The sequence below is a fragment of the Simochromis diagramma genome, unplaced genomic scaffold, assembly GCF_900408965.1.
Source record: "Simochromis diagramma unplaced genomic scaffold, fSimDia1.1 OVJJ01000507.1, whole genome shotgun sequence".
NCBI lineage: Eukaryota > Metazoa > Chordata > Actinopteri > Cichliformes > Cichlidae > Simochromis > Simochromis diagramma.
Window position 1 is genome coordinate 308,412 of NW_024387321.1, and position 13,239 is coordinate 321,650.

Sequence of the window (13,239 nt, forward strand, 5' to 3'; positions counted from 1 at the left end):
TGGAGGAGTAAAAATATATATTTTTAAAAAATTCATCAATGATAGTTTTACTATGTGTGTGCCCATATACAGCCAGGCGTATTTTAACATTTTCACCAGCTGACTCATTAAAGTTCAACCAACAAACGGTGTTTTTCTTCTTCTGGGGCGCTCGTCAAAGCGCCCTTGATATGCAGCGAAATAGCCTATCATTAAATGGTTGCCAGGGGAAAATAATAAATATTTGACCTATCAGCGTCGCTGAATTAAATGGTTTGGGGGCGCTTAAAATTGCGCCCCTGCAGAAAACGCGCGAAGATTTGCTGTTCTAGAATTTTACCTCAGTCAGTAGCCTAAGTGAGCTATAAGGTCAGAGAGAGACGATGGCAGCGGTATTGTTAACGGTTGAGGCACAGCCTCCCCCAAATTCGGTTAGATCGCTTCTAACCTACCCTTTTGCCAGAAGGACAATGGCAGAAAAACTGCAAGTTAAAGAGTTGGGACCTGACAAGCCCGAAATTCAACTAACCCAGGCAACGAAGGAGAAGTCAAAAGCATACAACAGGACTTTTTGTCGGAGTTGGTTCCAGCGCAAGTCGTGGCTGACAGGCTGTGCATATTGATTTATATGATGCAGCCGGCTTTATATTGTTGCTTGATTACACCACACAACATTGGATTGATGTAGCCTAAGTAATGAGTAAGTGGACACATTCATTTTTGCTTAAAGGCTACTGGATGCTAATTTCTTTCGCTTTCTACCTGTAACTTATGTAGCTAGAGGAAAGCTTTCTGTTGTGTGTTGCCATCTAGTGGGCATGAGGTATCACTGTATGAGTTAATCACCTAGCAACAAATTAAAATTGTGTTGTTTGATGTACTCATTAAATGGGTCATTTTAGTCGATATCATAAAAATTGCCCCCCCTGAGATTTTTTTCAGGAGCCGCCACTGTCTGCCAGCATTTTAAACCTGTGCTTGCATGGAGTCAGGACCATTCTCATACACATGTGAAGGTGGTTATTGTTGAGCTTGAAACAATATTTAATTTTTAGTATTTCCATTACTGAGAAAACTGTTTCACTGTTGCGTGTGGAGGTCAGACCTGGGGAAACCGTGTCGGGTATTAAAAATTGCTTTGAAATAGTTGTATCTGCTTGGACACCAGTTGCATCTGTGGTGTCATCATTTACCCATGAAATCCTCTATTTTTGCTTTTCACTTTCCTTTTTGCAGAATACCCTTTCTTCATTATTTTTCACCTCTGTCTTTTCTCAGCTTTCTCTCATGCAGTTGTTTCTATCTTTGCATGTGTACTGCAACTTGCCTCCAACTCTCATCTGTCTGCACTCTGGAGTTGCAGTGTTTACTAGGGATCCTCTGGCCAATCCAAATCTTGATATCATGCTGGTATGAATGCTGCCCCTGTAATTCAGATGCACTACTGTAAAATTCTCTTCTGTGACATTGCTAGCTTATTTGAAGACATAAAAGTCGATGAAAAAAAACTGTTGTCCCAAAACAAGCAGCAAAAGAAACAAAGAGAGGAGGAAAGAAATCCCCGAGACAAACCCAGATCCTGAGCACAGTGGTCACTGTCACAATCCTTTTCAGAGAAGGACAGAATAATCAGGTAGTGCACGTGGTCACTGGTGAAAGTAATGTTTCAGTCATGTTGGATTTTCAGCATCATGTTAATATATTACTGATATGACTACCATCAGTTTAGACATTCAAATAATTCATTCAACCCACTGAAACATGTTTAATTATTTTATTTGAAAATCAACAACAACAACAAAACGTTCACTGCCCAGTCTATTTTATTTAATAACATTACCGTAGTTATTGCTTTGTTGACCCCTACATAAGCTGCATGTAAAGGTTCAAACTGTATGTGTCACTATTGTTACTGGAAATAATGGCCCTGTATTTATTTAGTATTGGATCAGTGCCAGAAAAATGACAGTAGCGCTAGGTATCACGTGGGATAGCTTAACTCCTGAACTCACATCCAGCTGGCATCTGCAATTAAACAACTACCGTAAAGAAGATAGCTTGTTTAAATGAAAGAAACGCAATGTTTAAATCATACTACTTTTTGTTTTATTGTTTGTTTGTTTTTCTTTTTGTAGCTGAGTCCTTATGGGACAGCTTCCGGGTCTAGGTTCGGACCGCGTGTTAAGCTGTGTGTTTATCAACTTTTTTGCGTGGGATCGGTCGTATGCAGTGTGAATTGCTTCCCGCTAAAGTGGTGCCATTTTTTTCTTAAGTTTTTGATTTTATTTAGTTTTGTAAATTGATAAATGCCATTTTAAATGTGGACTGTAGTTTATTGTCTTTTTGGGGTCCTTCCAACCCCACAGCCACGCCTACGTCGTCGCCGTCATCGAGCTCCGCTTCCGCCTCTTTGCTATGAGGATTGCTGCTGCTAACATTGCACTCTTTTTATTTTATTTTGTGCCCTTTGCGGCTCCTCTGGATCAAGGTGAGTTACAGCAGGGGATGGGTTGTTTTAAAGGATCCTCACAGGTCTCATATTTCACGTATCTAACTTTCTCTCTACGCCATAACGGTGCCTTTAAACCCAGCCGATATCTCAGCCCTGTCTACATTTAACATATATGACTGCAGGGTTTCTCCGACAGTGTTGGGCAAACTCCAGATAAAATCATAAGTCGGATTTATCATCTTTAATGAACTCTCAAACTTGGAAAGTCGAAGGAGCCCCACCAATCCCCCGTTAGCAGCGAGGCAGCGAGCGGAGACGTTACTAACGCTGTTAAACTTTTAACGTGCGCTGCCACTATTTCATTTATGTGTTTAAGACTCGTTAATACGGCTTACTGTGAAACAGCTGTTTAATTTTCACAGATTAAACAGCTTATTGCTTACATTTTAAAACAGACTGCTCAGCTGATGTAACCGTGTGTTCCTGCATTGTGCCTGACAATGAAAGGCAAAAAGAAAGACTTGCCCGCTCCAGCTCCTATACCCAATACAAACACTTGGGATGAGAGTTAGCTCAACCCACTACACCTTCAAAGCTACCAGGAATTATCTGCTCATGCTAGCATTAACACACACACGATTACTACAATAATTAACCCTTCTGAGGCCCTGGGCTCATTTTTGTACATTTTAGTTTTTCATTTACAAGCCATTTGCACTGTGTTGAATGGAATATAGCCAAATTCTCTAAAAAAAAGTTTGGTATAATTTTATTTCAAAATTCAAGTCTGACTTCCTTAAATTAGCTTCAGTGGATAAGCTAACAATACACATCCTCTTAACAACGCACAATCAGAAACGTCAGAGTGGATAAAGATATAATTAATCTCGGAAAAGAAATGACATAGACCTCTCCTACAGGGGAATTATAGAAAAGGGGAGAGGCCATAGGGGTACCCCAAATTTATAGGAATGCACCAAAGATGAAGAAAGGGATGAAGAGGGGCTCTAACTAATAATGAAGATAACTACAGGCTTGCAGGTCCTAAAAGTCAGCTATACCAGGAACAGTTTGGGGTTTACAATACATTTTGTGTAATAACAATATGTGATTTATGACCCTGGCTACAAAAATATAAGAAACAGATTATACATCTTTTACTGTAAAAATCCGCTCCTCAGGCCTGAAGACTGTCGGATTTCACTCTGGACTCAGTTCAGTTTAGCTACAGCTCCCCTGCTGCTCAGAACAGCCAGCAGTCTTGTTATACATAAAATATAGAAATTACCTGATTTGCAAGAGCCTTTATGACTCAGAGAGTAGAGTCTTATTTGACACGTCAAATATCTTGATAGAAATGTTTTTGTTGCAGTTTCTGCTGCCCTCTCAAACACATCTCTCTTGAAATGCATATGTAATCACAGGGAGACTTTTTACCTGGATGGATAAATAAAGGATACACAAAAGTTCGTTGAAGGTCATTTTAAAAAGAAGGAGCCGGAAAATAAATAATAATAATTACAATACTAAGACTGGGAAGGGATCTCAAAACTGGATTATAGATTACGACACCAACTCTCTGCCATCTATAATCCAGTTTTGAGATCCCTTCCCAGACGCCTTAACGCCCACTCACATCCTGGGCCATATGATCTCAGGAATTCGCATGATAAGGTGGGGCCAGGTTTCACAATGAACACACCCGAAACTCTGGCTGATTGGGACCCACGCCCAGTTTCTCACCTTGTCTCAGGCGATTAGAGGATCATCAGGGGGTCCTTTTGTCCCTCTGTGGGGGGTCACTCCCACTAGGCTTATATCTGGGACTCTCCACCATTTGACCTTAGAACTGAAGAAGCTTCTCGGATGAGAGGTGAAACGTCTTCAAGCAACTTAAAGAAGTCCAGACGCTTTTCTTTGCAAGCTCCTTTGACTACGATGACCTGGATGACTGAGAACCTTCACAGACACTTGTATGGTTATTTTTTTTCATCTGTATTCTCCGTTTGTTACTCATAGTAAACAGTGAATTTTGTGTTTATATCACTCAGAGGTAACTGCGAGTCCTGGAGAAGATGCCATTCTTCAGTGTCAGGGTCCCAGAGATGTGGAGATCACCCTGTTGGAGTGGAGCAAACCTGAGCTTAAGTCCGATGTCTATGTATTCTTCTACAGAAACCAGCGCCTATATGAAAACTACCAGCACTCGTTCTATAAAGGCCGAGTGGAGCTTAGAGATCCATCAATGAAAGATGGAGGCTGTTCAGTGATTCTAAGGAATGTCAGCATCAGGGATGCAGGAACATATGAGTGTCGCATTACAACCAGGAACACCAGAAGAAATAAGGGCGTCCAAAGTGAGTTCAAGCACTCCATCAAGCTCACAGTCAAATCCTCAGGTGAGTTTGTGGAAGTGTTACAGTTTCTTCCATAGGAAGTTTTACATTTTGCAGATGTGATGTGATTGTTGTGGTTGGTGCTATTAAGTTATTTCCCACTTCCATTGTTTGTTTTTGCATGATGGGGATCTAAAGTTTCATCAGATTTTTTTTGTTTTTTTATCTGTACACCAACACATTGCATTTAACTTCAGCTTTAAATTCAGAAAGTGCTGTTATTTATACATGATTCCTAAACTTGATTCAAAGTGTTCGATGTGTATTTTATAGTTTTTCACTTTGACCTTAAATAGGAAGCCCGAAAGATGCTACAAAGATGTGAGGGAGCCAATAACTGGGCTTAAAAGTTCACGTAAACCAATCGGAGAGAGAGAGCATAAACTTTAGGAGTAAAATAAATGAAAATCTGGTGCATTGTTACAAAGAATGAATGTACTGACCTCGGGCTGTGAGATATGACCAAAGTCTCATCTCAATACAAACAATTCTCATCCCAGTAACGATATATATCACAAAATAGTGCTTTTTCTGAAAATTCATTGAACACAGCTGGGCGTTGTGTACCTGGAGTCGAGTGTTTTGACCGATGCATGAAACGATACATTTTTAGACATAAGTTGTAACGGCCGCCATTTTCTTTGTATTTATTACACGGCGTGCTGCGGGGAAAAGCCTGTTCTAACGTTTGAGTCTAAGGTTTATTTTGAGCACTTGACGGCTCTTTTTTTGCTTCTCATCGGTAAACTCTCCATACTCTTTCACGTGATTCTGGTGATAGAAGAGGTTTGTTGTCTTTGAGTCTGTGGGGGGGACCGTTTTGCGGTAAAATTGAGTATAGATTTCATAGTACATGGTACAGTTTTCTGTCAGATGTTGCATAACCAAACCATGTCCATGCTACAGAGGTAGCCTCTTGCCTTTAGGAATAAGGTCCTCCATTTGTTTTGACTGGTCCTTCTGTTTGGAGCTACCTGGTTCTGCCTCATCTTAACTGGTCATGCTGGTATTCTCTGTGCCTGCATCCACACTGTGACCATTGAAACAATGAAAAAATATTGCCGTAAACAATATTATGCGACACCACGAAACAAGCGATAGCTTATGATATGAGGCGATAGACATTTTAATTTCATCATCCGATATATATTGTCATATCGCGCAGCCCTATACGACCAATTCAGCAACACCAAAAGGCCTGAAAGACCACAGAAAACAACTATGGTAAATGGTAAACGGCCTGTATTTGTATAGCGCTTTACTAGTCCCTAAGAACCCCAAAGTGTTTTACACATCCAGTCATGCACCCGTTCACACACACACTCACACACTAGTGATGGGAAGCTACATTGTAGCCACAGCTGCCCTGGGGCGCACTGACAGAGGTGAGGCTGCCGGACACTGGCGCCACCGGGCCCTCTGACCACCACCAGTAGGCAACGGGTGAAGTGTCTTGAGGCACGACTAAAGTAGATGATGACAGAATTATTTCAATTGTTTTTAAAAAAGAAAAAAAAAAAGCCTTGGCACGTCTCTCAAGGAGAGACAGCAATCTCAATGTCAAGTTCTGCAATGAAGGCAAGCCTTTATGTTGGAAATAGAAGTGTTTACAACAAGGTGCAAATGAAGATTACACTCAAGACCAGCAAGGCCAGATTAGACGTTAACAGAATACATTTTAAAAGAGCCTTTACAGTTCCTGTGCACATTCCATCATTGATGCTGTGGTGAGATCAGACAGTCTACAAGAGAGGGCAGATAATAACATGACCCCTCCTGGTGGCAAATGATAGCAGCTAGAGCAGGGCGATATGACCAAAAATATTTATCACGATATACATTTGAAAATTTGCGATAACGATATAACTGACGATGTAATTGACACTAGACAAAACACTTTACAACTCCACAACTTTATTAGTGCAAAAAGAAAAACATCAATGTATTTTCACTTAAACAAGCAGCTGTTTTTTATGTGCATTAAATTTATATAAAAATGTAACCGTGCAAATGCAAAATCCTTGCTGACAGTTTAACCAAAAGGCATTTCCAGTGGAAATTGGCCGACATATCCTCAGCATGAACATGTATAATATCCACAAAACTTAAAAAGAGGTTATACACACACAATACGCTAATATTATGTTGAAGCACAGTTTGTATCACTCCGCGAGGCTCCTGCCTACGACAGCCGTAATGCTCCAACAACCCATCAAGCGGTGCAGCTTCATAGTTTAGCAAAGTCGTGCTAAACATTTGACAGATTTTCGAGCGCCATGTACGACATAAAATTGTTTCGAGGTCAGTAAACACAACCAGAATTCATACATAAGGCACACAGGGTTATAAGGGGCACTGTCGACTTTCAGAAAAATCAAAGGATTGATTTTAAGTGTGCCGTATTTTCCAAAAAACACGGTAATAACGACGGCCCGCTAGCATGCTCTACCAAAACTAGTGCTTTGTTGTGTATCTGACGGATGAAAGCTAAATCAGTTCCACACCACTGAAGTTGCAGCATTTTTACAAACCAATTCTGGTTCATCTGTTTCATTCAATGATCCGCTTTCGCTCTTCTCATTCTGCGTCGCCGCCATGTGCGTATGTAAACAAAGGCACTGCGCATGCGCGTTTTACCCATATTCTATCACGATATGTCATTTTCCTATCGTTGCCCAACATTACACCGGTATTACCGTGATATAGCCCAGCCCTAATAGCAGTACAGCAGTAACAGAAGTAATGGCAAAGATGTTATTTCTGAAATAAAGTCAATTGTTAATTTTTATCCAATTTTAAGTAAGATTGGACAAAAGAGTATTTAAGGGTTGTTTTGGGGGCTGTGACGTCACAGGTGGCTTAAAAAAACATTAGAAACACATTCTAAGTGATAATAGTAAAATAGAGCAATCCACAATGTTCTGCCTAAGTCTGCACCTTCACCTCCTCAGCTCTCCTGCTCAGGTCTGAAAGCTGTTTCGATGCTCTGCTCTGGATTTCATTCTGTATTTGCTCAGATTAGTTCTCCACATGCTGGTCTGTCTGTTCCCCTGTTGTGCAGCACAGCCAGCAACCTGTTCGGTTCTCACACATTTCTCACACTCTCCCCTGGCTCAACATCCCATTGCCAGCCCAGCAGTAATTATTCAGCTGTTATCTAAATACAGTACTCTATATATTTATTTATCAACCACATCTAGCTAGCTCTGGTTCACTTTAAAATGTGTGCAAACAGTTGTGCTGCTAGGCAACCTGGTGTGCAGCATTAGTGGTTTTACATTCACATCTGTAGAGGCAAAATGACGTCCTTGGCAGTTTTTGGTATCATATATTCATATTTTTCTTTTTTTTCTAACCCACACATTCCCAAAATTTAGTATTTGGCGATTAAGCCCTGGTCTTCCTCTCTGTGGTCACGTGATTTTTAACACAGCTTAATTAACTGTGAGTTTGTATAATTTATGTTTTTGTGTTGCTCTTATTCTAAAAGACGTTGTGATCACGCTCCTGTGTTGTTCAGCAGTTATTACTGGTGCAGCTGCACATTCATTTATTTCTTATCAGATTTTCAGATTATTCTACATGTTAGGCTTCCAACAAAAATGAAAACAAATTAAAAGATCAAGTTAATTTTGGATCTACCAAAATCTTTTCCTCCTAGGATGGTTCTGGTTTACTTCAGCTTGATGACTAAGAAAGCTTTTTGGAAGAAGGAGAATCCCAAAGTAATTAATCTTTTAATGAAAGCATGATGTTTCAAAAACTATTTCAAAACTACCAAAGCACATTATCCAGCAATGACCAAAATATATCATAGCTTTTTCAGTAGGAGTGAGGTTGGCTGTACTCAGAGTTATTATGAATAAAGGGAGGCTAACCCATGTGCTGCCAAAGCCTCTGAATGACCTGAAGATATATTTTAGAGTGTCTGCTAACTTTGTCTGCACACTCTTTCTGCTCTGCAGGTTTCACGGACGAAGACACCGAGAATGGAGGAGAAAAGGTTCGAGAAGAGAAGGTCAGAGTAGAGAAGGATGGAGGAAAGAGTAATTGGTATCTTTCACTGATAACTGGTGTGCCAATCACTTTTTTTATTTTTGCTATACCTGCTGTTGTAATTATCTACAAAAGACTAAAAAAATGTATGAAAAGTCCTGAAAAAGCACTAAATAGCAGATCTGAATCCTTACCTCTTTCCTCCTGAATGACTGTGGGTCCTGCTGTTGCACAGCAATGAAAACATCTTTGTAAGACTACTAGAGATCCATGCTGCATTAGTCTTGTTTTTGTCCATTTATGATGGTTCAAAATGCTCAGTTTAACCACAATAATAAATGTCTGCTCAGGTTACTCTCAGGAATCAGATTCTCTTGTCAAGTTAGGAAAGGAAGTAGTGTGGGCAAACTGTCGTTATGGGTCGTGACCTGTAAATTATACAGGTTGTTACGCACATTATTAAGTATTTGAAGATCTTCACTTTTATTACCTCTACAGCCAGTCAGCCTGCCCCCTTCCCTGACATCAGTCCAGTTCTGCCAAAAAGGCTAAAGCTTCAGAGTCTGCTGTCAAAGCTGCTACCTCTCAGTTTATTACAGAGGTCACTGTTGTAGCTCGTCTGCACGGGGCAGTGGTTTACTTCTTCTAAAGTGTTTAAACCCACATACCACATTTTTTTTAAATCAATCACTACCAAAAATAAGTTTATTTTAGTGAAATAAAGGTCAGCACAGGTTCATTATCAGAGGACATGTTGCTGATATCAAGAGTAAAAAGGACCAGCACTGTATGTTTAAGCCTGTGAAGCCTTAATCTGTGTTATTTTTCTATGCAAATATTTTGTATTTTTGTATGTTTTCAAAATCATTAGCACGGACACATCATTAATCACAGTGTAATATATATATGTATATATCTAATCACTTTATTTTTCAGCAACATGTAAAGTTTCGAGTGTACTTGTCATGTTTAATGTTCTTTTTATAATGGCATTATTAAGCACCACTCTGTCACCTTTTAATTGATCTTAACTATGTATATTCTGTTAGTACAAGCTCGAGCTGGACTGGAGTCGTGCTGACATGTAATAAATAAAAACACAAACTATCAAGAAGATTTTTTTGTTATTTTGAGTGTTTCGTTTTTTAATTGCAGGGAGTGTAATTAGAGCGGAGGGGTGTACAACGAACTCAGATCAATGGCTTAGCAAGGTACAACGTATATCTCTGTTTACCTGGATAAATCATCATTGTAAGTTACGCTGAACACTTAATATAACTTGTTCCTGACCAGGTCTAGAGTTTTGGTTTAAAACTGCCTGGATGGGACAGATTTTCATTGAGTCTTTTATTGGCAGCATGTTAAAATGCTCACTAACAGTATTCACTGTTAGTGAGAACTTCATGCAATTTTCAAAGATTACTTCTAAATATCTATATGTTAAAATATTGTGTTCACTTAAAAATAGATATATGTATACGGAAAACATCACACTGGAAAACAACCAGCAATTTATTAAAAAAAAAAAAAAAGAAAGAAATTATTAGCCATCAGTGAGCCAGTCACAGTCTTATAAACAGAAACTGTTACAAATTCTTTGTTCGTGGATTTTGTTTTTAGTTGGTATTCCCTGTTTTAGCTACAAGCTAAGTTGCTGTTTCCTGATTGGCTGCAAAATGTTGTTGCATTTACAGGAAGAAGGATTTGATTTAAACTTGCAAACTTGAATGTAAATTAGATGTAAAATTGTCACTAGAGGGCTCAGTAAGAGGATGCAAGTGTGAAGGCCAGTGCAAGGTACATAGACATTAGAAAACATAGAAAGTGATAGGTTTGTAGCTTGAACCTATTCGCTGGAACGTTGAGGACAATATAATTACACAGCGAAGCAAGACACGAGTAGGCAAAGTTCTTCATGTTACTCATGCATGAGGGAGTCCTGCCTGGAGCCAAGTGTCGTTCCACCACTTGACCTCCGTCAGACTCTCAGCCAGGTTCCCCATAGCACTCCTTTTATTGTGGTTACATGAATATGCATAGGGTCATTAACATATGACATCTTACATAGGTATACATGTGAACAAAGAATACTGTGTGTGTGTATGTGTGTGTACGTGTGTGTATGTGTGTGTGTGTGTATGTGTGTGTGTGTGTGTGTGTGTGTGTGTGTATGTGTGAGGTCAAGATGTGACCCTGTGAAGACTCCCCAAAGGCTGGTGCCAGGAGTCTAGGGCTCCATCTGAACAAAAGGCTCTTATACTTAAAGAAATATACGTGTGTTTGCTAAACCATATATCAGAAAGAGAAGATACGACCTCTCCTAGGAGGTGTGTGATCTATGCCAGAACAATCTGTAGAGGAGTGAACGCACTCCCCTCTTTTTGCTACACAGAGTTGTTACAGACCTCCTAGGATGAGACATTCTTTCAATCTACAAATGATTATACACCTCTAAGCATATATGGTTAAATATTTCTAAGCTTAAATGACAATCAACAATACAAAACCTAACATTCCCCCCTTTTTGACCTTTATGCTTGAAAAGCTCCCAGTTATGATCACCTCATGTCTGACAGTGTCAATGCAAACATTTTTATACTCAGCATATGTCAAATCACCCTAAATTACTGTAAAAGTACACAGTTTAACAAATGTATTAGCAGTTATCCCATTCCTCATTGATCTCATCCAATGGCAAACTGCATCCTACGAGCAAACAAAGAAATTGTTAATTTAATAGTTAAAATAAGAAAGTAACATTTTCAAAAACATCTCAGGTTTGTGGTGCTTCCTCCGGGTGTGCAAATCACATGTCTCTCTGCAGAGTGGTTTGAGTTCTGCAGGGCGTCATGAATGTCTCTTCCAGTTGTTTCCATCACTGTCCATAGGACCAGAGTCCAAATGTATGTAGAATAAACATTCAAACATACCAGTTAGTTTTGTTGTTTGTCAACATGGGTCTCAGCTATTTCCAATGCTGCAGACCTCATAGGAAACTGCTGTCATCACCACCATAGCTTCTGGTTCCTGTGCTTTTCACAGAATCATGATGTCATCCTTAGACTCCCTCTGCGTTGTCGATGGAGCTTGGCACGCTCCCCTCATCCCTCGAGTTTTCATGTCCCAACGCTGCTGAAGATTTAAGGCAGAGCACGTCGAACACCTTAGTAGTCTTCCTCAGCGTCAATATTGAATCTTTCATTTTATTTAAATCTTGCTGTGGGAAGTCTCCTCTTGATCTCCTGGAAGCTCAGTAGCACAGCTCTCTGTGTGATGTCTGCTGTGCTGAAGATGATCTCTGATCCTCCTGAAGTCTCTCTCCTGGCCTCAGCTCCCATCTTGTGGACGATCCTCTCAGGCACTCCTTCTCGTCACGCATAGTCCTGATTTTGGGCCTGCTGGACCTGTCTCAAAACACTCAGCTTCTCTGCCTTCCTCCTGGTTCAGCTGATTCAGCCGTCACGCCTCGCACTTGGTTGCCCTAGAGTTGATCAGAGGCTGGAGGTTGAAGTGCGAGCTTACCCTACGGGGGCTCAATCAGCACTCCCCCCTCACCACTGAAACAACCAAGTGTGAGATTTCTCTATTGTGCTGTCTTGAGGGTGCTGGGGTTTCCTGGGACCTCGACCTCTTGCAGTGGCTCTGATAAATCCAGGAGGGTCTCTCCGCTATTTTGCAGGCAGTTGAAATGGTCCTTGCTGTGGCTCCAAGGTCTGATCTCATGATGGGCCCCAACCAGCTTGACCTTTGACCTCAACCACTGCCTGGGCTCAGCTATGCCTGGAATGTTTCTCGCTTCTCACTGCTGCACCTGTATTTCAGAAAAACTTCTATTTGGAGAGCATGTCAACAATCATCAAACCACATTCTTTAGTTCAGTGAACTTCACTTATAGGCCATCAAAGCCTCATCTGAACATGGATGCACCACTTGCATAGGTTTAATACTTGTAAATAAACGGCTAATCACACAAATCACTGCAACAATAATAAAAAACATTGTTTAATGTTAATTCTGGACCCCACCTCTTGACTCATGGATACTCCCACGAGTCAACTCATCAAACCTGGATCCCTATCTTAAAGAAAAAAGGTTAGCTAGATCATATCCCAGGCAACATCAGGGCATCTCCTCCCCAGGAGCAGCACCACCCTGGACCTATAATCCTGCAATGAAAATCTTAGTGTGTTTTGCATATTAAGTCTGCTTAACACCTGGCTCTCCCAGGAGCCTGCATACACACCATCATGGCCTGGAAAGCAAGATTTGGAAGTAAAATCAAACTTCACACTTATAAACAATTGTATCATAAGAACAATAAGCATTCAGCACGGGCAAGACAAGTGTCATGTGCAGGTTTTCTCAAATCATTAAATCACTATTATTACCATAATTTGCCTAAAACATGGATCATCC

The 13,239-nt window shown here is 40.3% G+C and overlaps 1 protein-coding gene across 1 annotated transcript; it reads left to right on the forward strand.

Moving 5' to 3' along the window:
• The first annotated feature begins 1,383 nt into the window (after positions 1-1,383).
• On the forward strand, positions 1,384-9,939 carry LOC120717686. The gene is made up of 4 exons (XM_040005883.1): positions 1,384-1,389; positions 2,311-2,467; positions 4,483-4,830; positions 8,793-9,939. The coding sequence occupies exons 1-4, from the start codon at positions 1,384-1,386 to the stop codon at positions 9,029-9,031; spliced, it is 750 nt and encodes a 249-aa protein (XP_039861817.1). The 3' UTR covers positions 9,032-9,939.
• Positions 9,940-13,239: the final 3,300 nt, after the last annotated feature.

Coding starts and splice junctions, on each gene's coding strand:
- LOC120717686 (XM_040005883.1), top strand. Junction 2,468..4,482: donor TGCGGCTCCTCTGGATCAAG/GTGAGTTACAGC, acceptor TATATCACTCAG/AGGTAACTGCGAGTCCTGGA. Junction 4,831..8,792: donor GCTCACAGTCAAATCCTCAG/GTGAGTTTGTGG, acceptor TCTGCTCTGCAG/GTTTCACGGACGAAGACACC.